Consider the following 24,012-nt stretch of genomic DNA (forward strand, 5'->3'; position numbering starts at 1 on the left):
AAGCAGCCATAGTACTATCCATAGGCAACTCCAGCCTGAGCAGTGCGGTGTGTGTGCAGCGGGGGAGCTGCAAGGAGCTCGGATGGGGGAAGGCTCAGGATCCTCAAGTGAAACGTTAGTAACAGACGCAGCACTCACTGCCCAGGCTCCGCATCATCTGCATCACGGAATCCCTGCAGCTAGTTAGAACGAGCATTTCTCGTAAGTGTTTGAGTTTTATCGTTGTGTCAGTGACACGTTGCACTCGTTTGGCTTCTTCCTTATTCTCTGTCGCCCTCAAAAAAGTCATGCCAGAGGAAGACCTCCCCCCTCCACCCCCCTCGATCCAGAAGCAGCGTGACCACCCTCCCATCTCCCCACCCGCTCGTCATGCCAGCCGCGACTAGTGTGCCACATTGAGGCTGTCACTCAACCTTCACCTTTGGCCCCTGCTTGTCCTTTCCTCACCCTGATGTCCCCGTGCACACACAGTTGCAGTAGGCCTTGAGCACTAAACTCTTATGTATCGCACATAGGTCAGGATCCCGCACCCTCGGTAGCTATACAATTACTATCACCGTGACAGCTCGAGTGTGCTGTTAGTGACCCTGCCTCACTGTTCATGTGCCAGGCTGCGCGTTTTGACACAACAACACAGCAGGTAATGCCGGAGCCCACGCAAGTCGAGAGTTATACAGACGCCAAAGTGCAACACCCTCACATTTCATAAAGCAGGATTACAGCCCGTCTCCTATTGCCCTGAGTGTCAATCAAAGGAAGAGTCAGGATCACCACATGCACAGCCCATGGCTACTGGCTTTGCTGAATGAATGTCCCTTCACTAGAAGTTCCGTATGCAGCGCACCTAAAGTTTCTCAAGTATCCAGCCACACACCTGCTCCACCCGCCGCAGCCCCGAGTTCCCAAACATGTCCACAGAGTCGCTGTGTAAGTGCAAGAGTGTGTAAGGAAATGTGCGATAGCAACATCCTACCGGTCACAGTGCAATCCAGCTTTTCCGAGTTGTTTCCACCTCCTTACCCTTTTGCACTTTTGAAACGCCCACCCCAGTGCCTTCAAGGCTGTGTGTGCTGTGCAGGTCTCTCTCCGCAGTTCCTCCAGGGTTTGTGTGCAGGCCTTTTCCCTATCACTTCAACCTCGCCATGAAGTGTATCCTCGGGCGTGTCCTGGGCTTCCAACTGGCCCTCTGCGTGTGCCTGGCTCACGTGAGTTTATCAGCTGTGTGCTCTCACTCAGGGGGTACTCATTCAGTGGCACACCTAGAGTGCCAGGGGCCCTAAAGTAAGTAAGGGAATGGGGTCCCATCCTCTGGTTTAGTAGTTAAAAACACACTTTAATGGGGATAAATTGGAGTCGTCACACCCATGGTCCTCTGAGTCACTGCACCTGCTGCTCCCGACTCTGGCCCTGGTGTCACTGCACCGTCTGCACCATCAATATATATGCCTATATCTATTCAGCCCCCGGGGCTGTCGGTCCTTGGCTCAGTCACTGTAGGGGCGCGCTGCTTTCATTAGAGTTTGAAGACTAGGGCTCTAGGGCCTATTGGCTTAGCCTGTGGCCAATGTTAAGCTCCAAACTCCTACGAAAGGTGATGTCACCCATCAAATACAGGTAGCCCCGCCCACACTCCACAAACACCCTCTGCCTAACAGCTGAACAAAGCCACACTTGCGTCGAAGTGGAAAGTCCCCGACGATCTCTGTTCGATCTTTAGTCTGCTTTGCTTTCACTTTCTTTTAAGACAGTAAAGTTAGCATTTCCAGGAAAGGAAGGACACCCACGCGCAGTACATGTGAATGCCCTCACCCTCACTCACCCTCAACCCCTCACCCTCACTCACCCTCAACCCCTCACCCTCAAACCCTCACTCACCCTCACCCTCACCCTCACTCACCCTCAACCCCTCACCCACCCTCACTCACCCTCACCCACCCTCACCCTCACTCACCCTCAACCCCTCACCCTCACTCACCCTCAACCCCTCACCCTCACTCACCCTCAACCCCTCACCCTCAACCCCTCACTCTCACTCACCCTCAACCCCTCACCCTCACCCTCACTCACCCTCACCCTCACCCTCACTCACCCTCAACCCCTCACCCTCACTCACCCTCACTCACCCTCACTCACCCTCACTCACCCTTACTCACCCTCAACCCCTCACCCACCCTCACTCACCCTCAACCCCTCACCCTCACTCACCCTCACCCTCACTCACCCTCAACCCCTCACTCACCCTCACTCACCCTCACCCTCACTCAGCGCAACCACAGCATCTTCACTAAATATATTTAATAAACTTTAAGCTATTGCCAATATAAAATAAAATCCATTATATTTACGTATTAATTATTAATTGTTTTTTAAAGCCATTGAGTTTTTTAATATCAATACATATAAGTCCCGTTAAAACAAAACATGTTGCTTTACAAATGCTAGAGGTGTCACATTTACAAAAATTATAACTATTGGCTTTGTAAAGAAGAAAGCTATTAATTTAGCCATTTAGAAAAAACAACACATAAATAAAAAACAAAAAAATAAATAACACCTATAGCTCAAACTTTACTACTGCGAGACCTATTGCATTTCCAATGCTTGTTGTAGATAGGGACTATTATACTTGTTGACCAGGTGTCAGGAATTGGGACCAGCGGGAGACTGTTAAAGACATTTACAAGGATAGGTCCCCAGAATTCCGGCTTGTGTTTGATTATATCTATTGGGAAGCCATCAGGCCCAGGCGCCTTGTTGCCAAGGCTCTGATTAATGGCCACGGTGACCTCCCCCTGAGTTATGTCTAGTGGTTGCAAATTACCAGGGCTATGGTCTTCTGTAGCAGTGCCCGGGTTAGCATATATTGTGGCGAAATGTTGTTCCCATTGCTGACTTGAGATGGTGCAACTTATTGGGGATAACTGCTTACCCATGTCCCGCATCTTTCTTACTGCAGGCCAAAAGGTAGCACCGTTCCCCACAGCGGCGGAGACAGTTAACTCCTCCCAGTGCTCTTCCACTATAGCAGCCTACCTTATCCCTATAGCTATTTTATAATTTTGTCTGGCGGCCCGTACTTCTGTTTGACATCTGGGTTTAGAGTTTAAAGCCCTACGAAGAGCCTTATTTGCTGCTGAACAACGACTATCGAACCACCTGGGCTCATAGTTAGTCCTTTTGTTGGGAACACTTAAAAGGGTCTTTATAATATTGCAGAGATTAACAAAATCTTTAGCTATCCTCTGATGATTCCCATCAATAAGTGAGCAGGAGTCAACTATGGATCGGTGGTTGCTTGTAATTGTATTCATAATACAGCCACTATCCACCCCCCTCCATTTCAGCCTTAAGTTGTTGGTTGAGGGCATGATATCCCTAGCTCCAGGGGTACAAGCAGGGGCATGGGAGGATCCTAGTCTGATGTTTACTTCCAGTGCATTATGGTCGCCGAAGGCAGTTTCTAGAACTCTAGCAATGGTGACTCTGTCTATTAATTCTGCAGACATAAAAATATAGTCCACTGTGCTAGCGAAATCTCTGCCTCTGAAGGTTGGGATGTATGTGGGTGCATTGGTCTTACTTATGTCCATTATATCCATTAAGATGTATTCATTAATAAAACTTTCTAGTTCCCTGCCCCGTTTAGTGGCCCTATCCATTTGTGTGATGCCTTCTTTAGCGTTGGGGAACTTCGCATTAAAATACCCGGCTAAGATGATCCTATTGTTCACACAGTTGTTGGATGATTCAGCTATTTTTGATAGATTTCCAAATAATTCTATATAATTCTTATTTGGGATGGAATGGAAATCATTATTGTAAAAATTAATCAGGTAAAAAGGGAACCTACGTGTAAACTCAATTATTTGAATATTTGGACTTTTAGTAGGTATTAATTTAATGGACCCCCCTAAGGTTATCCTAAACCCGATCAAAAGGCCTCCAATCGGACGTCCAAAGACAGATTTTGGGGCATTGATACTATAGCAGTGGAAGCCCTCTATGTCTACAGCAGAGGTAGCCCATGTCTCTTGCAGCAGTATTATATCTTTTTCGGATAGGATGTTTAACCATTCCGAATCCGACACCCGCTGTTGGAGTCCTGCGACATTCCAACTAATGATCCTAAGCTCGTTGTTGGGTCGCTTTTTTAGATGTTGTTTCCCATGGGTTGTGTATGTATCGAGAACTTTTTGGGGGCTACTTAGATCTTGAGGCTCGAATGCCACGGGCTCCTTAATGGTACCACCTGCTTGCTCTTCCCTTATCGGTGCCATCCTTAGGCTAATTGGTCTTGGGGGTGTACTAAGGACCTCCTCAGCACAGGCCTCTTTGGTCTTCATCACCTTACTATGACTGCCCTGATTAACTCCCTCCAATTTGATATTTTGCAGCCCAGTCGGTGGTGGAAGTCAATCAACCATCTCTAGGTTGCTAAATCTGTTAAAGATTGGGATTCCCCAGTGGACATCCCTACTTATTATGCTTCTCTGCGGGTTTCTATAGTTGTCTCTCCCCCACTCTCCCCAGTTGTTCCCCGGGTCCCTCTGCCCCACCCGGCACCAACCTCCATCGGAGCCTTGGTCATGATAATCAAGCCTAGCATGACTCCTAGATGGATAAAAGAAGGAAAGGTGCCTTGTCTCAATGCCTTCACTATACCCCTCACTTCTCCAGGAACAGATATAATCTACCGTGCGTGGGTCCTCGAAATTAATAATCACACAGTCACCCTGTGTTTTCTTTCTCTCATGGCCCACCCACGGTACTCTCCTGACTGTTAAAATTTTACTTCTGCAGTATGGGGGTAGGGGTCTGTTGTTATTTAGCCAGTGATTGACTTTGTTTAATAGGGACCAGGTGGGTTCATCGATGTTATCTAATGTCTCTGGAACCCCCGTCATCACAACTACAAAAGGGCTTGAGCCTGGGGGCAAATTGGCGGCAAATCTCTCTTTGTTTCCTTTATTCCCATCCTTGTTGCTATTGGAACTCCCGCCCTGCGGTTTTGGTGGATTTGGTGGGTTCCCTTGCGAGTTTGTATTAACAGAGGGAGGGGTTGGTCTGTTTACTACATCCTTAGGAGCCAAAGGTGGCTTGGGTATGATGTTTGAGTCTACCACAGCTTTTTTTGCGGGTTGGCCCAATGATTGGGGGGTACGAGATTTTGCTGCCTCTATTATGGGCGTTGCTTTTATAGGGGGACTTCTGACTAAGGTACTTAATTCAGTTAATTGTTTTTCTATGTTCCCTAGTCTAGCATCTATGGTTGCCAAATGGCCGCTTATAAGTTCCCCAACTTTCGTTATCAGTTGGCTATTTGAGGAACAGTCTTTACATAATATCCCCAAGGTAGACGAGTCCCCTATGTGTTCCAACTCTGTGTTTGCTTTCTTATTGCCCTTTTTTGAGATGTTGGGTGGGCCTTTCCCCTGCTTTCTCTGTGGTAGAGGATTCCCCTTGGATATAGATGTGCTTGAACCTCTAGGCTGTTTCTGTATGGCTCCCTCCCTTAGACCTCTCAGTGCTCTTGGGGTTGGGGTTGGCTCCTCCAGTGTGTGAATAATGACTGGATCTGTAGGAGGGATAGAATTAGCGGCCACCAGGTCAGAGTCTGCGATCAAAATCGGGTCAGTAGCGGAGACATGTGTGGTATCCGTCGTAAAAGTAGGGGGTAACTCAGATTCCATTATAGAAATCGAGACCTGATTCTGAACCGGGCTCACAGCTGGGTTCGAATTGGTAACCAGGTCCAGTTGTATGTTAAAATTGTCAGTTAAATCTAGATTTGGGGATTTTTCCAGACTCAGCTGTGAATCTGAGAGTAACTGTGTTGCTGACAAGTCAACTATGTTAGGCATAGTATGAATTTTTGCTCTAACTGCAAGCGTAGCACCAGTAACATTATCCCGGTTTGGGGTATTAGCTGAGGCAATAAGGCCCAATGATGAGCGTTTAGCATGTGCCAGATCCAAAGAAACTCTGCGTTCCAAAAGTGATATTCCATGATCTATTGCCTCATTGGCCCTTGTAATAAAGTTATCAATTGGGCCAGTAACCTTACCTCCTCCTGCCGCAGTCTTACTCCGGCTGCCCCTTGTAGACATGATGGTTGTTATCGGGAGTGGTCACCCGCTGAACAATAGTTTTTGAGGCAGGTAGTTCTCTTTAGATTTCCTGTTAACAGTATCGGGGATATGAAGTGATCTAGATGTAAGGGGGGTGGCCCGTCCCGTCCTCGTTCGGCTCCGGACGGCCACAGACGGCCCGCCCTTTGTCCGGGCTTCGCCCCGGGCGCTCCCGCGACGCGGGTGCTGACGTTTAATTTATGCGCCTCCTGGCGCGCGTTGCCAGTAACAGCACCGCAAGGGAGCTTGGGAGTTGTGGTTTCCCTGCTCCCTTCGGTCCTCCCCACACAGCGGCCGTGCAGCAGTGGTAAAGCAACGGCGGCGGAGAAGGACCGGGCGGTGGCTGCTCTGCTACGGGTGGGTTTCCGCCTCCTCCTCCTCCCTGGTGCTCTCGTGTCAGCTCCTTGACCCAGCAGGACGCCTCTCGAAAACTTGGCAATGCGCTGGTAGGTTTCCCCGCTCCCCCGGCGCTGACGTTTAATTTATGCGCCTCCTGACGCGCGTTGCCAGTAACAGCGCCGCAAGGGAGCTTGGGAGTTGTGGTTTCCCTGCTCCGCTCGGTCCTCCCCACACAGCGGCCGTGCAGCAGTGGTAAAGCAACGGCGGCGGAGAAGGACCGGGCAGTGGCTGCTCTGCTACGGGTGGGTTTCCGCCTCCTCCTCCTCCCTAGTGCTCTCGTGTCAGCTCCTTGACCCAGCAGGACGCCTCTCGAACACTTGGCAATGCGCTGGTAGGTTTCCCCGCTCCCCCGTCGCTGACGTTTAATTTATGCGCCTCCTGGCGCGCGTTACCAGTAACAGCGCTGCAAGGGAGCTTGGGAGTTGTGGTTTCCCTGCTCCCCTCGGTCCTCCCCACACAGCGGCCGTGCAGCAGTGGTAAAGCAACGGCGGCGGAGAAGGACCGGGCGGTGGCTGCTCTGCTACGGGTGGGTTTCCACCTCCTCCTCCTCCCTGGTGCTCTCGTGTCAGCTCCTTGACCCAGCAGGACACCTCTCGAACACTTGGCAATGTGCTGGTAGGTTTCCCCACTCCCCCGGCGCTGACGTTTAATTTATGCGCCTCCTGGCGCGCGTTGCCAGTAACAGCGCCGCAAGGGAGCTTGGGAGTTGTGGACAAATGGGTCTGGCCTTGCAGGCAGCCTCCCAACACATCCTGTCTTTTTGGGGGACTAACACACAGCCCACTCACACAGGCTGTTTGCACAAACTTTGGTACACACTGGGGAAGGAACGCATTCAAGCCACACTCACGCAGACCGCGGCCACCTTTCACACGATCTGGCAACCACTGTTAACACTTTTATCCCAGGAATTCAACGAAATAACGTGCCCGAGATACCTTCGCCTACTATGCCTAACAGATGCAAACCATGCCACCGCAGAATCCAAGGCGGAGGCACTGTGAGCACTCCACACATTTACGCTCCATCTAACTCACACACATCGGCACACTGGGTGGGGTGGGGGGTTTGTCGGCTTTGTTACTCTTAGCTTGGGTTCATAAGAGAGCCTTGTCTAGATCCACAAGTCATCATGGCGACGGAACACGAGGACATTTGTGGGGCCTGACAGCCCTTGCAGGTTATGTGCAACTTTTTGTAAAGTGGTTGCTTCAGTCTGCCATTTGCATTCTCTTGTGGACTCAATACTGCAATGCAATGTATTTGTTTTTCTCTGAAACCAATAAAACAAATTTAAACCAAAAATTATTGTTTGATCTCCCTGCTTCCCAACCCGGCCAAAGTTCTTGAGAAAGCCATCAACCAGCAGCTCAGCAAATTCCTGGAATAAAAGCACCTGTTGGATGCCTCTCAATCAGGATTCTGTGCCAACAACAGCACTGAGACCACGTTGATCGCCACCACTGACAACATCAGAACACTCCTCGGAGAAACCATGGCCCTATTTCTCTTCACCCTCTCTGTGGCATTTAACACAGTCTCCCACAACACCCTCATTAATTAAGACTCCGCGACATAGGCATACAGGATGCACGCAAAGCATCTAACTGCCTCCCTTAACCTCCGTATCCAAAGACATCATATGTGGCTCTGTGAAGCTGACCCATATGATGACAAAAGGGCGGCACAGTTTATGGAACTGATGGGTATCTTCTCGCACGGATGAGAGTCCTGTTGTAGTATAGACACCCTATATAGAAGACACTAGTTAGCAGGTCAGAACAAACATACTAGCCAGACCCACAGTTATTCTTTAGTAGTGTATTGTCAGCTTGGGGATTATAACTGTGCTGGTCTTTAAACTTCCCTAGGACCCTCCTTCTTCCTACTCTTATTGTTCTTGTATCATATGTGGCTTACCACAAGGATCATCCCTCAGCCACAACCTGTTCAACATCTCCATGAACCCCCCTCGCTGACGTCGTCAGATCCCACGGACTCAACAATCTCCTACACAGATGACACTCAACTGATGAGGACCCCCTCCAACGCCAAAACCAACTTCTGCAACGTCATGACTAACATAGCCGAATGGGTGAGAGACAACTGCCTCCAACTCCACTCCGACAAAACCGAAGTGCTGCTCTTCGGGAAAAACACTAATGGGAGCGTAAATTGTTAAAAAAACGTTAGGCTCTAGCAGTTCTCTTTACTAACCATATTTACGACTAATAGAGAACATTAATAGGTCAATGAGATAAAACATAAACGTGAAGCTATTCAACTGCTTCGTAAAAGCATGCAGAGTGTTCAAAGAACCTGGATTTATGTTTTGCAACTATAAGAAATGATGAGGAGAATAACCTGAATAATAAAGGGTGATTTAGAGAAAATAATGAATAACATAGAAAACGAGATACAGAATAAAACGTAATGTGATGAAAACTTCTATTATATATGCGTAGCAATGCTTAGAGAGTGCTAAATAATCACAAGATTATTCAAAATAACAAATGGTAAAGTAGACTTTGTTTCCGAGCAAGCAATGAAGATGACCGATTCGGACAGCCGTTCTGATGATGGTTTCTCTGGAACAAATCAGCGGTCGGAATCTGTCTTTGAAGGCTGTAACATCCATCAAGAGCCCAAAACACACAAGCTGGTACACCCCAGAACTCAGGACCACCAAGTGCAACTGCAACCATCTGGAGAAATGATAGTGCGCCAGCAAGTACCCCGCCGACAGAGCAGCTCACAAAATAGCCCTCATCAACTATTACTGGCACATTGGAGGACCCAAGAAAGCAGCCATCAACACCTGAATCGACTCCGCGGCCAACCACACAAACTAAATATTCAAAATGATCAAAGAATTCTCCAACCTGACAGCCATATAGACCAACATCCACCCATCCCAAGAACTCTGCGACACTCTCGCAGACTACTTTGACAGCAAGATCACCAACATATATAACAATGTCAACTTCTAACTGCCACCCTCATCCCCTCTAACACCAGCCAAACCATCACCACCTGGTCACTGCTTACCACCCTCACCCATCATGTCTTCCATCCACTCCGGGGCGCCCACCGCCCCCTGCCCCCACCACCTCTACAACCTCACAACAAATCCTATAGGCACGCAACTCACCAGCACCTTCAACACCTCCCCCTCCACAGCAACCTTCTCGGAGAGATGGAAACACACAGACGTCAGACACCTTCCAAAAAAGCCTCCGCTGACCCAAACGACCTAAAAAACTTATCGTTTGGGGGGCGTGGCCGAGATGGCGACCTGAGAGGCAGCAAGACCATGGGGCTCCCCGTTCCGAGTACCCCATACCGGACTTTTCATAGCACTTGTGGGCCGTTTTGGCCAGGATCAGAGCTGGGAGCACCGGAGAAACGTGGAGCTCGATTGCGCTGAAGCAAACACAGCGGGAAGCCGTCATACCACGGAGCTGGGCTCTGAGGGGTGCCGCCGCAATATGGCGCCTGAGTGAGCCCAGCGCAGTAGAGAGGTTGCCTACAGCCCATGAGAAGCCCTGCAATTGCCCTGCCCGGATGAGATCTATCACCTGTCGGCCCCGGGAGTCCAGAAGTGCGGGCCGGCACCGAAGTGGGAATTAGTAACAGCCAGCGAGGACGGCAGGCGGCCGCAGAGGGTCCCTGTCGAGGGTGACGTGAATATCGAGGTCCGGGCGTCTGGGCCTGTCACCCTGTTCAGAGCAAAAGAAGCGGCCGAAGGCCAAGGCAGTCAGCAGGCCAGACTAGGTCTGATGTGTGTGCCACCGGTGTCCCCCCCACCCCCAAAGAGTGAGCGGCACCGGTGGCCCTGAGCTGATAATCCCTCGGGGTCCGGACGCAGGCTACACCGGGACCCGACCGTACACAAGCACCTGCTCTATGGTAGAGAGGCCCCATTAGCCATAACTGTGAACGAAGGGAGGCACGGAGTGGGAGGCCTGGAGAGCCGGTGTTCAACCCTCACAAGCCCGGAAAGACAAGGGGCCCCCTGGACTACAGCCCACGCACATACCAGTGAGTCGGAACCACCCACACCTAGCCAGAGGGGCGGGGGCCTACAGGAGACTGTTCACCCGTTGCCCTTACGGAGGCAAGGCTCCCTGGTGGAGGAACGGTCCACCTTACCACCCTCAGAAGGTGGTCCTAGCTGGGCACCTTGCACCCGTGCGGCCCGGCCACGAGGGCCGGTCCCTGAGATCCCAAGCAGCCAGGAACGGAACTCGCTGGTGGGTGGCGACGGAGTATGGCTAGCGCAGGGAGAAGTGGCAGGCGCACGCTCACCGACATGCTCCTTAAGGGCCCTCCCAAGGGAGACAAGGGTCCCCACTCTCCATCAGCGGTTAAGCAACTCACGGACCAGGGGGAAGGGGAGGTACCCATGACCAAATCCTTCCGCGAAACTCTATTCAACTCCTTGCGTGAGGACTTTCAGACACTGAAGAAGGAAATGGCCGGTGAGCATCGAGAACTTCGCTGAGACGTAGAAGGTTTGGGTGAGCGGGTGGCGGCTGTCGAAGAGGCGGAACAGTCCAGGAGCGAAGAAGTGGAACAACTCCAGCAAGAACTCATCCGCCTCTGAGAACAAGTTGATCTGCAGGCGCATGCAGAGGACCTCGAAAACCGGTCCAGACGGAACAACATCAGGGTTCGAGGTGTGCCATCTAAAGCAGAGGGGGTGAGTGTTGCCGGCTTCCTACAAGAGATGTTCCGGGAGATCCTGGGGGAGTCAAAGGACTTTGACATTCGTATAGACAGAGTGCACACCGGGTGCCTGCCCCCCCACATGACATCCTGGCCTTCATGCCCGACTTTCCTTCAAAAGAGAGAATCCTTCAGGAGGCGCGTCAGAAACAACCTCTCAAGTACGAGGGGCAACCAGTGGCACTTTATCAGGACCTTTCAGCCATCACATTACACAAATGGAAAGCATTTAAAGTAGTCACAACCTTCTTGCGAGATAAGGGAGTCCCCTACTCATGGGCCATCCCTTCAGATTGATCTTTAAGTGGAATGGGACCCTGCACCAGATGAAATCCCTACAAGACACCTGCGCCCTGCTGGGTATTGAGCTCAACGAGGAATCCCCCTCGCAAGAAGCCTCGCAGGGACCTTCACAAGAACTATCACAGCGACTTTCACAGAGTGGGTGGCAAAGGGTTGGCTGCAAATGATCACCCAGAGCATACATGAAACCGTATCCTGCCACTGTCTCTCAGAACCAGGCCTCGGCCATCCAAGAGGTGTTCAGAGACACATCAGCAACGGACTGACCTTGCTAGGCGAGGGGTCTCTTTCGCATCACAACCATGCAGGTCGGGGGGTGGACGGAGGGAAGGACAGGTCGCCAATGCCACACGTTCCTTCACATAACTTCACCACAGGCCTGTGTTGCGTGTTTACTGGCCTGGGACTATGAAACAACATTGGAGTCTCTATGTTGGGGTTAGGGCGCAGGGTGGTGGGGGAGGGGGTGTTGGGGTTAGGTTAGGGGAGGAGGGGCGCCACTTATCAGTCGGAGTGACGTTCAACAGTGCTAAACTGTCATATTTAGAAAACTCAGGCCCCGCGATCTGCTTACTTCAAGAAACTCACTTAATCACTAAAGATTGGCAAAGGATGAGGTCCCGCGCGTTCCCTAAACAGTTCTTCTCCTCAACTCCTGACAAAAAGGCGGGGTCGGGATTCTGGATGCCAAACATTTTCATGGTCAGGTTTGGAGATAACGTTGGGGAAATCAAAGGCAGACTTTATGCCAACAGCATCACGGTGGGAGGCATGACAATGACAGTGGGATCCCTTTATGCCCCTAACACGAGTCAGAAGCCCTTTATCAAAAATGCTTTGTCGGAGGCCCTACGTTCCCCGACTCCTTCCTACTTATGGGGGGGGCCTCAACTTGGTGATGGATAAAGAAAAGGACAGATCGGGCCACCGCTTTGGCAACCCAGGCGCCGTTTCGGCGGCAGGGAAAGAGTGGTTGACACAGAGAGGGTTGAGGGACCCGTGGCGAGTTAAGGACCCCGAGACCTCGCACTACACTTTTTATTCTCAAGTGCACCACACGTACGCCAGACTAGACCACTTCATAGGCTCCTCTGAGTTGGAGACTCGGGTAGTGGATGTGGATATCACTCCGGCTGCCATTTCAGATCAGGAGGCCGTGGAAATAACGTATCGAGTCCCGCGCATCAAGAGACCACCTGGTCGATGGAGGTTGAGGGAACCCCTCCTGCAACGTAAGGAGTTAGTCCAACAACTCTGTAAACGCATCACTGATTATATCGAGCTTAATGACAGGGTGGACACGCCTGTGGCCTCGGTGTGGGGGGGGTTAAAGGCAGTGGTGAGGGGTGAACTAATAGGCATTTCGGCGGCGGAGGTCAAAGACCGCAAAACCAAACGGGAATCCCTAGTGGTCAAAGTGGTTGAACTGGAACGGGTGCACAGTCGTACGGGAGCTCCAAGAATTTGGAAACAGCTAACGGTCGCCAGAGCTCAACTGGCAAGTCTAGATACCGATCGGGCCGAATACGCTGCTCTCAGACTGCGACACACATACTACGTGGGGGGGAACAAAACGGGACGCTTCCTAGCGAGCGCACTTCGGGCCAAGGTCCAGCGCTCAAAAATTTTAAACTTACACAACAAGGAAGGGGAGGAGATCCACGGTGAGGCACAAATAGCGGGGGCGTTCAGGGACTATTATGCATCTCTCTACAAGGCAAATCCCACACCTGCAGATAGTGCCGAAACTTACCTGCACGGTGCAGCCATCTACCGCGTTGAACACAGCAAACGCAGAGTCCTTAGATGCACCTATCAGAATTGAGGAGGTGGTCAGCACCATCTCCCGCCTCAAACCCCTGAATGGCTTCTCCTCCGCCTGATGGCTTCTCCTCCGGTTTTTACAAGGTTTATTGTCTGATACTCTCTCCGATTCTTACTAAACTCACTAAACTTTTAAACTCATTCCAGGGCCCTGGTTCTATCCCACCTGACATGCTACAGGCTGACATCATAGTGCTGCCTAAGCCGGGCAAAGATACCACCCAGTGCTCCGCTTACCGGCCGATTTCCTTACTTAACCTCGACCTCAAACTTTTCACGGGGGTCCTAGCCTCAAGGCTCAGACCTTGTCTCCTGGGGATCATAGACCCGGACCAGTCGGGCTTTATCCCCGTTCGACAATGCAGCGACAACACCAAACGCATCCTCCACTTAATTGACAAAACCCATTTCCAACAATCAGATTCTGTGCTCCTGGCCATCGACGCTGAGAAAGCGTTTGATCGCGTCGATTGGGGTTTTCTCGAGAGGGTTCAGATACACTTTGGCGTTGGGGAACGCTTTCGAGCGTGGGTTGCAAGCTGCTACCATCATCCACAGGCGAGGATCTGTATCAAGGGACTGAGCTCATGCCCCTTCGAAATCCAACGAAGCACCAGGCAGGGGTGCCCACTTTCACCCCTCCTGTTTGCGCTCTATATCGAGCTGCTAGCAACAACCCTAATATTCGCAGCATAACCTTCGGCGGAGAGCCACACTAAATCGGCCTCTACGCTGATGACATTTTGGCGGCGCTTGACAGTCCTAGGCGCTCGGTGCCGGCCTTTCTAGAAGAGGTGGAGGCCTTAGGCATTGTGTCAGTCCTCAATATGAATAAAGGAAAATCGCTGATATTACCACTTGGTAAAAATGCCCACACACAACACGGAGCACCCACATATGGAGGGGGACTATTAGTCCAGATGCAACTCCCCTACCTAGGTATCGTCCTCACGCCGACCACGGAACAAACGGTGGCCCTAAACTACGCCAAAGTAACATCACAGATCCATAGCGATCTTAGGCGATGGCAGAACCAACCATTGTCCTTGCTAGGGAGGATTGCGGCTGTGAAAATGTCGGCACTCCCCAAGATACTATATATCTTTCAGACTATTCCAGTGCTACCTCCGGCCGGGACTAACAAGACGCTGCAAGAGGCGATTCAGCAGTTTATCTGGGTGGGGAAGAGACGGCGTAAGAACAGACAATTAGCTTTTCGAGGGATAGACGAGGGGGGCCTAGGGATTCCCAATTTGCAACAATACTTTCAAGCAGCACAGCTAAGTTATTTGGTGGAATGGTACAGGCCCGATTCAGAGAAGAGGTGGCTCTTCCAAGACAGGGCTATGGCCCAGACCTCCTTATGGAAAATACCATTCCTCAGCCGCACACACAGACTGCGCTACCTCCAGAAATCACCCATTACGCGTACAATACTGGGTGTGTGGGACTCGGTGGCTAGCAAGCGGGCACTCGCATCATTCCTGTCCCCGCTAACTCCTCTACTGGATAACCCAGACTTCCCTCCAGCTACCGACGCCCACATGTTTCCACAATGGCGAGGCTCTAACTGTAGGTCGGCAGGGCATCTCTTTGACTTAGAGGGCTTCCTACCACTCTCCAAACTGTCACAGTTCTATGAAGTCAAATCACCACAGCTCTTTCAATATTTCCAACTCCAGCATTGGCTCACGCAGCCAGAGACTAATCCCTTAGTTGGTAAGCAAATGACAGTTCTTGAAAATGGCTAGTTACAAAAGAATCGGACCGTGGTTTGATTACGGATCTCTATCAGATGCTTTTTCCTCCGTCCGAGACACACCGATCGGCCGTCCAGAAGCGATGGGAAGAGGAATTAGCGAGAACGCTCACGACCCAGGAGTGGCAGTCAATTTACTATAGGGTCAACCATATGGCTAGGAACACAGCGGGTAGGTAGTCAGCCGTGAAGCTAGCCACATATTGGTACCTAACCCCAGCTAGATTACATTGGGGCAACCCGTCTCGAAGTGCGACCTGTTGGAGGGGGTGTGGTGAGATAGGCACTCTGACACACCTTCTATTGGACTGCAAAGAGGTCATGGCATATTGGACGTCTGTCCTCAAGACATAGAAACCTCCCTTGACACCGAAATCCCACGGTTTCCAGCCTACACCATTCTAGGACTTCCAAACACGCTCACTTTCTTGCTGAAATCCATTAGGGGGCGACAAATGGGTCTGGCCTTGCAGGCAGCCTCCCAACACATCCTGTCTTTTTGGAGGACTAACACACAGCCCACTCACACAGGCTGGTTGCACAAACTTTGGTACACACTAGGGAAGGAACGCATTCAAGCCACACTCACGCAGACCGCGGCCACCTTTCACACGATCTGGCAACCACTGTTAACACTTTTATCCCAGGAATTCAACGAAATAACGTGCCCGAGATACCTCCGCCTACTACGCCTAACAGATGCAAACCATGCCACAGCAGAATCCGAGGCGGAGGCACTGTGAGCACTCCACACATTTACGCTCCATCTAACTCACACACATTGGCACACTGGGTGGGGTGGGGGGGTTTGTCGGCTTTGTTACTCTTAGCTTGGGTTCATAAGAGAGCCTTGTCTAGATCCACAAGTCATCATGGCGATGCAACACGAGGACATTTGTGGGGCCTGACAGCCCTTGCAGGTTATGTGCAACTTTTTGTAAAGTGGTAGCTTCAGTCTGCCATTTGCATTCTCTTGTGGACTCAATACTGCAATGCAATGTATTTGTTTTTCTCTGAAACCAATAAAACAAATTTAAACCAAAAATTATTGTTTGATCTCCCTGCTTCCCAACCCGGCCAAAGTTCTTGAGAAAGCCATCAACCAGCAGCTCAGCAAATTCCTGGAATAAAAGCACCTGCTGGATGCCTCTCAATCAGGATTCTGTGCCAGCAACAGCACTGAGACCACGTTGATCGCCACCACTGACAACATCAGAGCACTCCTCGGAGAAACCATGGCCCTATTTCTCTTCACCCTCTCTGTGGCATTTAACACAGTCTCCCACAACACCCTCATTAACTAAGACTCCACGACATAGGCATACAGGATGCACTCAAAGCATCTAACTGCCTCCCTTCACCTCCGTATCCAAAGACATCATATGTGGCTTACCACAAGGATCATCCCTCAGCCACAACCTGTTCAACATCTCCATGAACCCCCCTCGCTGACGTCGTCAGATCCCACGGACTCAACAATCTCCTACACAGATGACACTCAACTGATGAGGACCCCCTCCAACGCCAAAACCAACTTCTGCAACGTCATGACTAACATAGCCGAATGGGTGAGAGACAACTGCCTCCAACTCCACTCCGACAAAACCGAAGTGCTGCTCTTCTGGAAAAAAACTAATGGGAGCGTAAATTGTTAAAAAAACGTTAGGCTCTAGCAGTTCTCTTTACTAACCGTATTTACGACTAATAGAGAACATTAATAGGTCAATGAGATAAAACATAAACATGAAGCTATTCAACTGCATCGTAAAAGCATGCAGAGTGTTCAAAGAACCTGGATTTATGTTTTGCAACTATAAGAAATGATGAGGAGAATATCCTGAATAATAAAGGGGGATTTAGAGAAAATAATGAATAACATAAAAGTAAAACGAGATACAGAATAAAACGTAATGTGATGAAAACTTCTATGAAATATGCGTACCAATGCTTAGAGATTGCTAAATAATCACAAGATTATTCAAAATAACAAATGGTAAAGTATTTTGCAGTTATGAAATTAATAAATGATTTCCGTGATGTGTAGTGAAAACGTGAACATTAGAAATTACACATAAACAATGTGCTTTAAAACATAAGACTATGAAAAGTTTTCCTGATTACTATATAGCAATAATTCAAATGTAGTGCATTGCAAATTATTTTTATTAAGAAGTGTGAACTTAGTAACATAGTAAATAACTTGACAGTGATTCAGCTAATATATCATGTAGGCCTCAAAATCTTATATCCTGGTTTCCTGGGCAAAAATATAAAAAATTATACTGAAAAGATCATCCTAAAACGCTGTGAGAACTTTTTGGTTACTCTTTAACAAAGGATTTTTTTTTCCTATCGGACAGTGAATGGAGAGACTTTGTAACTATAGATATCAAACCCATGAAGAGTACCTGACTTTGCGACAGAAAGGATCTAAAGGAAGGTTTCTTGAACTTCCACGGGAAGGAGAACGTTTATTGCATATAAACTTTAAAAATCAGATGATATTCAAATGAATTACTTAACCATCCGGATTTTTGGAAGATGTATTGATCACACCATGAGCAGACCATTGAAAGGACCAATGAGCATACGACAATTCGGCCAAATGAAACATTTGTGTGTGTAAACTATGAACATTTCAAGATATAATTGCCCTGCGAAGAAGGGGCGGGTCAGAAAGAGCGGCTTGCTGATTTTCCTATTTCCTGCATGGCAGGCTGAAGGACTGAATCCTTTTTTTTCATGCTAAACTTTGAATTGAACTTTCCTAACAGTGAACTTGAGATCTACACTTTGTCGGCTGGCAAAGTTAAGAAGTGATACCTTTCGGTTGAAGGTTACTGGCTCCATCTGTAGAATGGTGCTACATGTTCTGCCGGACTGAACCAAACACTTTACTTGGTTTGCATGATTCAAGATTGAATTGTATTGTCCTGTATTCTCTTTCTCTCCCTCTTCCACAGGCGAGCCATTAATGTATACTATCTGCTGTATTGTGAATTGTGACTGCAAGTGCTTAATTTGATGTATTAATCTAACCGCAAATGCATGTATTACTCGTTTACTGTCCATTCTAAAGAGAGTTAGATAAATCTTTCCATTGAACTATTTTTACTAATTTTGTCTCATTCTTTGAGTCATATTTCTTGTCTTGCGACATGTGTTTCATCATTGGTGTAAGATATGTTTGAAGTAGGTAGTGTTTGTTTGTCAATTTCTTATTCCAGGTCCTTGTAATGAGATTGCCCCACATTCGTTCAGGTCCAGGTCTCTATTAGCTCAACCAAAGATTAATAGAAGGACCTTGTGTAAGTGATGATGCACTGTAAGGTGTAAATTGTATATGGGCCTAGTTTGTGTATTTGCATGATAAGATATTATGACAAACTTTTTGCACACTTTGCGCTGGATTAACCCCTTTGCATGGGACCAAAGATGGTGGCCTGCAGAACTCGTACCAACACTGACCGACCACGCACGCGAACTCAGTATCATCCTCGACAGCCAACTGACCATGAAACGACAATTTAAAGCAGTCGCCTCCTCCTGCTTCCACACACTTCACATGCTCTGCAGAATCTTCAGATGGATTTCAACAAACACCAGAAAGATCATCACCCAAGCCCTCGTCACCAGCCACCTCATCTACGGCAAGGCCCTCTACACCAACATCTCCACCCAGCTCTTCAGAAGGCTCCAGACCATACATAACGCTGCAGCCAGACTCACCCTGGACCTCCCCAAACAAACACACATCACCCCCCACCTGAGAGACCTCTTCTGGCTCCCCATCCAGAAAAGATGTCAGTTCAAGATCCTCAAGCATGCCTACAAAGCCCTCCACATCCTGGGACCTGTCTACTAACAATCAACTGAACTTCCACCAACCTGCTAGACACCTGCCCTTTTCTTCATTCGCCCTCGCACACACACTCCCCGCAACTGTTGCAGCCTCTGCGGTGGACGCTCCTTCTCCTACATCGCTGCCAAGTCCTTGAACGACCTTGCCCTCAAGCTCCGTACAACACCCTCGCTGGCAGACTTCAGAAAGAGACTCAAGACATGGCTCTTCGGCGCAGGCACATCACCCAGATACCCCTTGGGGTGACAGTGTTGCACTTTACAAATGCTGTTTGATTGATCATTCTTTATTCACACATGTAACACGCTTCAATAGAGCACCAAGAACGTTCTTCACAAGCACTCACTTTGTTATTTCTTGACCATGTCTTTAATAAAACTATTATTTGGTTGCATTTTTATATTAGGGACATCTGCTCATTAATTTACTTATTCCAAAAGATAGCAAGTAATTCCCACCAGTTGAAAGAGGACTACTACTCCCAAAAGACACGATTTACCAGAGAAGACTAAGCCTAGTCCCTCACATGGGGAGCTCATGATCATGTCTATGCTAAAAGAACTGCAAGACAAATCACAGACATATAGAACTGAAGATGCGCTGCCTGGAAGAGACTATGGAGGACATTAAAGAGATCTTTGCTTTACAGAATGTGAGGTGGAACCCCTAAAGGAGTAGTGGTTCAGTGATAAAAGTGATTTGAAAGGCTTGCACTTGCCTCTATCTCACATCATGTTGGATCATTTGGAAAATGTGGACAGGGTCACCAAAATCAGACTCCAGAAACTAGTAGTCCCAACAGACTCTGGGGATCAGAATTTGGGGATATATTACACCAAAGGTCTTAAATGTAGGAGAGTAGCTAGGGTTTAGTTTTCAAGTTTCAAGTTTATTTTATTATGTTTTTGGCTCTCAAAAGAGGGCCACATAAAACAATCACATAGCTATACACCACTTCATACAATAAAATCACAATAAAGTAGCTAGAGGAATTGCTCTTGCTGAACCCAAGTAAACTCATGCGCATTACCAGGTCGGGAGCATAGAAATCCAACTTGATGGTGAGAAGAACCAATGTGCATGTTTGTATTTGTGTTGGTAACTGTGACTTGTAAACCAAAACTGCAGGCTTTGAAAAAGGACTTCTTACCTTTTATGTGAAAGAATCTCACTTGTTCCCTGCTAAACTGATGATCTAAAATGGGGCAAAAACATGGTGTTTGAAAAATCGTGAGGCCTGACTGTGTGGACTAACCTGGAGGTACACAGTGGGTTTGGTTGCCCCTGCATTTGGTCTAGTCTAAAATTATTATCCAACTACAGGCTGATAAAAATGAACACTGTGAACAGAAGTGTGTACATAAAGATAAAGGGATATGTTTATGTTTGAAACTTCAGTGCCTACACTCACTGATTTATGATTAATTTGTTCCAATTATCATATCTCCTGCTCCCCATGTCTTTACTTCGCCTGCGTCGTTGGCGCATGATTACAGGGTTAATGACTGTGGTTTCATTTTTGGGGTGTTCACTATTTTTTAACAGCTCTTTTGATATTGGAGATTGTATTTTGTTACATATCACCCTCTTCAATGCGGAGATTATTTCTGTGCTCTTTCCTCCTTTTAATTGCTGATTGTCTAAATATGTCTATACAGTGTCATCCAATGTCCTTTGTAGTAAGACAATTGGAGGTGATTTACATGCATATCTAAAACTCAGTCTTTATAGGATTTGAATTGCATCTAATTGCATGTATGGACAAACAGTAGTATAATTAAACGTCTTAAAGCGTCTTAAAGTGTCTTGTCCTTCAAAGACCGCCTAGACAACAACGCGCACAACAGCAAAGAGCTCTTCAACATCATGAAAGAACTCCCCAACCCCAGCTCCAACACCAACGACATCCCACCTTCGCAAGACCTGTGGGACTTGCTGGCCACCTTCTTCCACCGCAAGATCGCAGACATCCACAACAGCTTCAACGCCACGAATGCCCCGACAACCACTGAGACCCCCGCCCCCACGATCACCATCCGCACCTACCCCCTGCTCTACTGGACCAACATCAACGACGACGACACCATCAAGATCATGAACACCATCCACTACGGATCTCCGTCAGACCCATGCCCACACCACATCTTCAACAAAGCCAGCACAGCCATCGCACCCCATCTCTGGAAAGTCATCAACATCTCCTTTGAGACAGCAACCTTCCCGGAGAGCTGGAAGCATGCCGAGATCAACGCCTTACTCAAGAAACCCAAGGCGGACCCCAAGGCCCTCAAAAACTTCCGACCCATCTCCCTGCTCCAGTTCCTGGCGAAGGTCATCGAGAAGACGTTAACAAATAACTGACCCGCTACCTCAAGGAAAACAGAATTCTGGACCCTTCCCAGTCCGGGTTCCTCAGCAACCACAGCACCAAGACTACCCTCATCACCGCCATCGACGACATCAGGACCCTGCTTGACAACGGAGATACAGCAGCCCTCATCCTCCTGGACCTGTCAGCTGCCTTTGAGGCAGTATGCCACCACACACTACGAACACGCCTCCACGACGCCGGGCCCTGTACTGGACCACCTCCTTCCTCTCTGGCAGAACACAGAGCGTCCGCCTTCCTCCCCCTTCCGCTACGAAGCCACTGAGATCATCTGCGGGGTACCCCAGGGTTCCTCCCTCAGCCCAACGCTGTTTAACATCTACTGGACCAACTCGCCCACGTCGCCCAACTGCACAACCTCAATATAGTTTCCTACTCCGAGGACACCCAGCTGATCCTCTCCCTCACCAAGGACCCCCACACTGCCAAAACCAACCTCCACAAAGGAATGAAGGCCGTCGCCGAATGCATGAGGAACAGCCGACTGAAGCTAAACTCGGACAAGGCGGAGGTCCTCATCCTCGGATCCACCCCCTCTGCGTGGGATGACTCCTGGTGGCCGACCGCACTGGGAACAGCTCCAACACCCACCGACCACGCACGCAACCTAGGGGTCATCCTCGACTCCACCCTCTCCATGACTAAGCAGGTCAACGCTGTCTCTTCCTACTGCTTCAACACCCTCTGCATGATCTACAAATGGATCCCCACCGAAACGAGAAAAACGGTCAGTCACCCAGGCCCTTGTCAGCAGCAGGTTGGACTACGGGAACGCCCCCTATGTAGGAGCCACGGCCAAACTCCTGAGACGGCTTCAACGCATCCATAACGCCTCTGCACGCCTGATCCTTGACATCCCCCGCCGCAGCCACATCACACCTCACCTAAGAGACCTAAACTGGCTTCCTGTAAAGAAGAGGAAAACCTTCAAGCTCCTGACCCACAAAAACACAAGGCACTCCAGAGCAACATACCAGCGTACCTCAACAGACGACTCAGCTTCTACACTCCCACTCCGCCGACCACACCCTCGCCACAGTCCCCTGCATCCAAAGAGCAGATCGTTCTCCCACCTCGCCGCCAAGACCTGGAACACCCTCCCCATCCACCTACGGCAGACCCAAGACCTGCTGACCTTCAGAAGACTCCTCAAGACCTGGCTTTTCGAGCAGTAGCAGCATTCCCCACCCCCCAGCGCCTTGAGACCCTCACGGGTAAGTAGTGCGCTCTACAAATGATATGATTGATTGATTGATTGTTCTATCTTATGTCAGCTAACCTTTACTTGTATCTTTAAAAACTTTTGAATGATGGCTATGCTGCTTCGAAATTAGTACCCAAAGGCAATTTTGTCAAATCAGAAAATAGTAAGTAAAGATATGAACTGTCATATTCAGTAAGATTCTTAACATCTGTTCAGATTACCACTGAAGTTTCAATTCTTAAGAGGGTTGCTTAAATGAATAAACTGCTAGGATGAAGCATGTGGCAAAAATTAAAAATGGCAACAAAAAGAACACTGTTCAGATGATCAGAGGCATATAATCTAAAGCTTTCAAAACAGACATTATGGTTAAATAACCTAAAGGATTGCTTGAAAAACAAAAACAAAAACAAAAAAGAGTGAGTCAAACGTGTATTCATTCACAAAAATTAAGATAAAACAGGCATGGGGACATCAATAAGGGGGAGAAGCCTAAGAAGGGTACATGCATACTCTGAATTAGCTTATATATTAAATCTGGGAAAATAAGTAATGTTGAAGTGGCACACTGGTTATTATTTATTGAATTTGTATAGCATAACAGAGTCAATGAGAGATGCGAATGGCAAACTGTTACGTACAAATGACAATTAACAATAACAATTTAAGTGCATAAAGCTGATGCCTTACTATTTAGAGCCAGGACAAAAAACAATTATTTAAACTCGTGAAGCACTACCATTTTCAATTTGAAAGTGAAAGTTTTGACAAAAATGACAGGTTTGTGAATTTTATGTTGCAAAAATGGAAGCACAAATGATTGGACAGATGCATTATAAAAGGGTAATTTAGAGTTATTACATATTTATGGCTTTCACTCTAGACAGCTGGACCCTGAGTGAATTCGCTTCCAAAAAGGGCACGTCTAAAACACTGAAGGTTGATATGTAACTGTTCTGGGTTCTTACCTGTGAAAGGTTACCTCCTTGTTGTTGATGCTATATCTGCTCTTGCAGTAGGGCACTGAACACGACTTGGGCATCTTATCCAGCCTGCTTGTTGCCCCCAACAAAAATGGCCGCATACCCCCTCCCCGTACCTAAAACACACGAATGCGCCGGTGGGCGTTTCATTATCTCGAAACAGCGGCCATGTTAAGGTCGTCAAGTTCAATGCTCCATGCAATCGGAGGAGTAGCCTTAGTCCAATATCCTACACAAAGCGACGGGAGAGCTGACCTCAACATGGCCGCCGCAACAGGATACTATGCTTCCATACATGCGTAGTTAGAGGTGGCCGGGTGCAGGACGTCCCCAACATGGCCGCCAGCAATGCCTGCGCGATTTGTACTCAGGCAGACTCAGCCGTCATCATTACTTTAAAAAACAGAAACAACAATCTGGTATTTTTTCGATT

General features: G+C 48.6%; 1 protein-coding gene across 1 annotated transcript in view; it reads right to left on the reverse strand.

The window, feature by feature from the left end:
* The window catches only part of THAP3 (THAP domain containing 3), a 203,295-nt gene extending 179,489 nt beyond the window's left edge, over nt 1-23,806 (reverse strand). Inside the window, exon 1 of the mRNA XM_086922164.1 lies at nt 23,565-23,806. Within this exon, the coding sequence (XP_086778290.1) occupies nt 23,565-23,680 (116 nt within the window). The 5' untranslated portion in view covers nt 23,681-23,806. The remainder of the gene's footprint in view (nt 1-23,564) is intronic.
* Nucleotides 23,807-24,012: the final 206 nt, after the last annotated feature.

Source organism: Lissotriton vulgaris, chromosome 5, assembly GCF_964263255.1.
Source record: "Lissotriton vulgaris chromosome 5, aLisVul1.2, whole genome shotgun sequence".
NCBI classification, from domain to species: Eukaryota; Metazoa; Chordata; class Amphibia; order Caudata; family Salamandridae; genus Lissotriton; species Lissotriton vulgaris.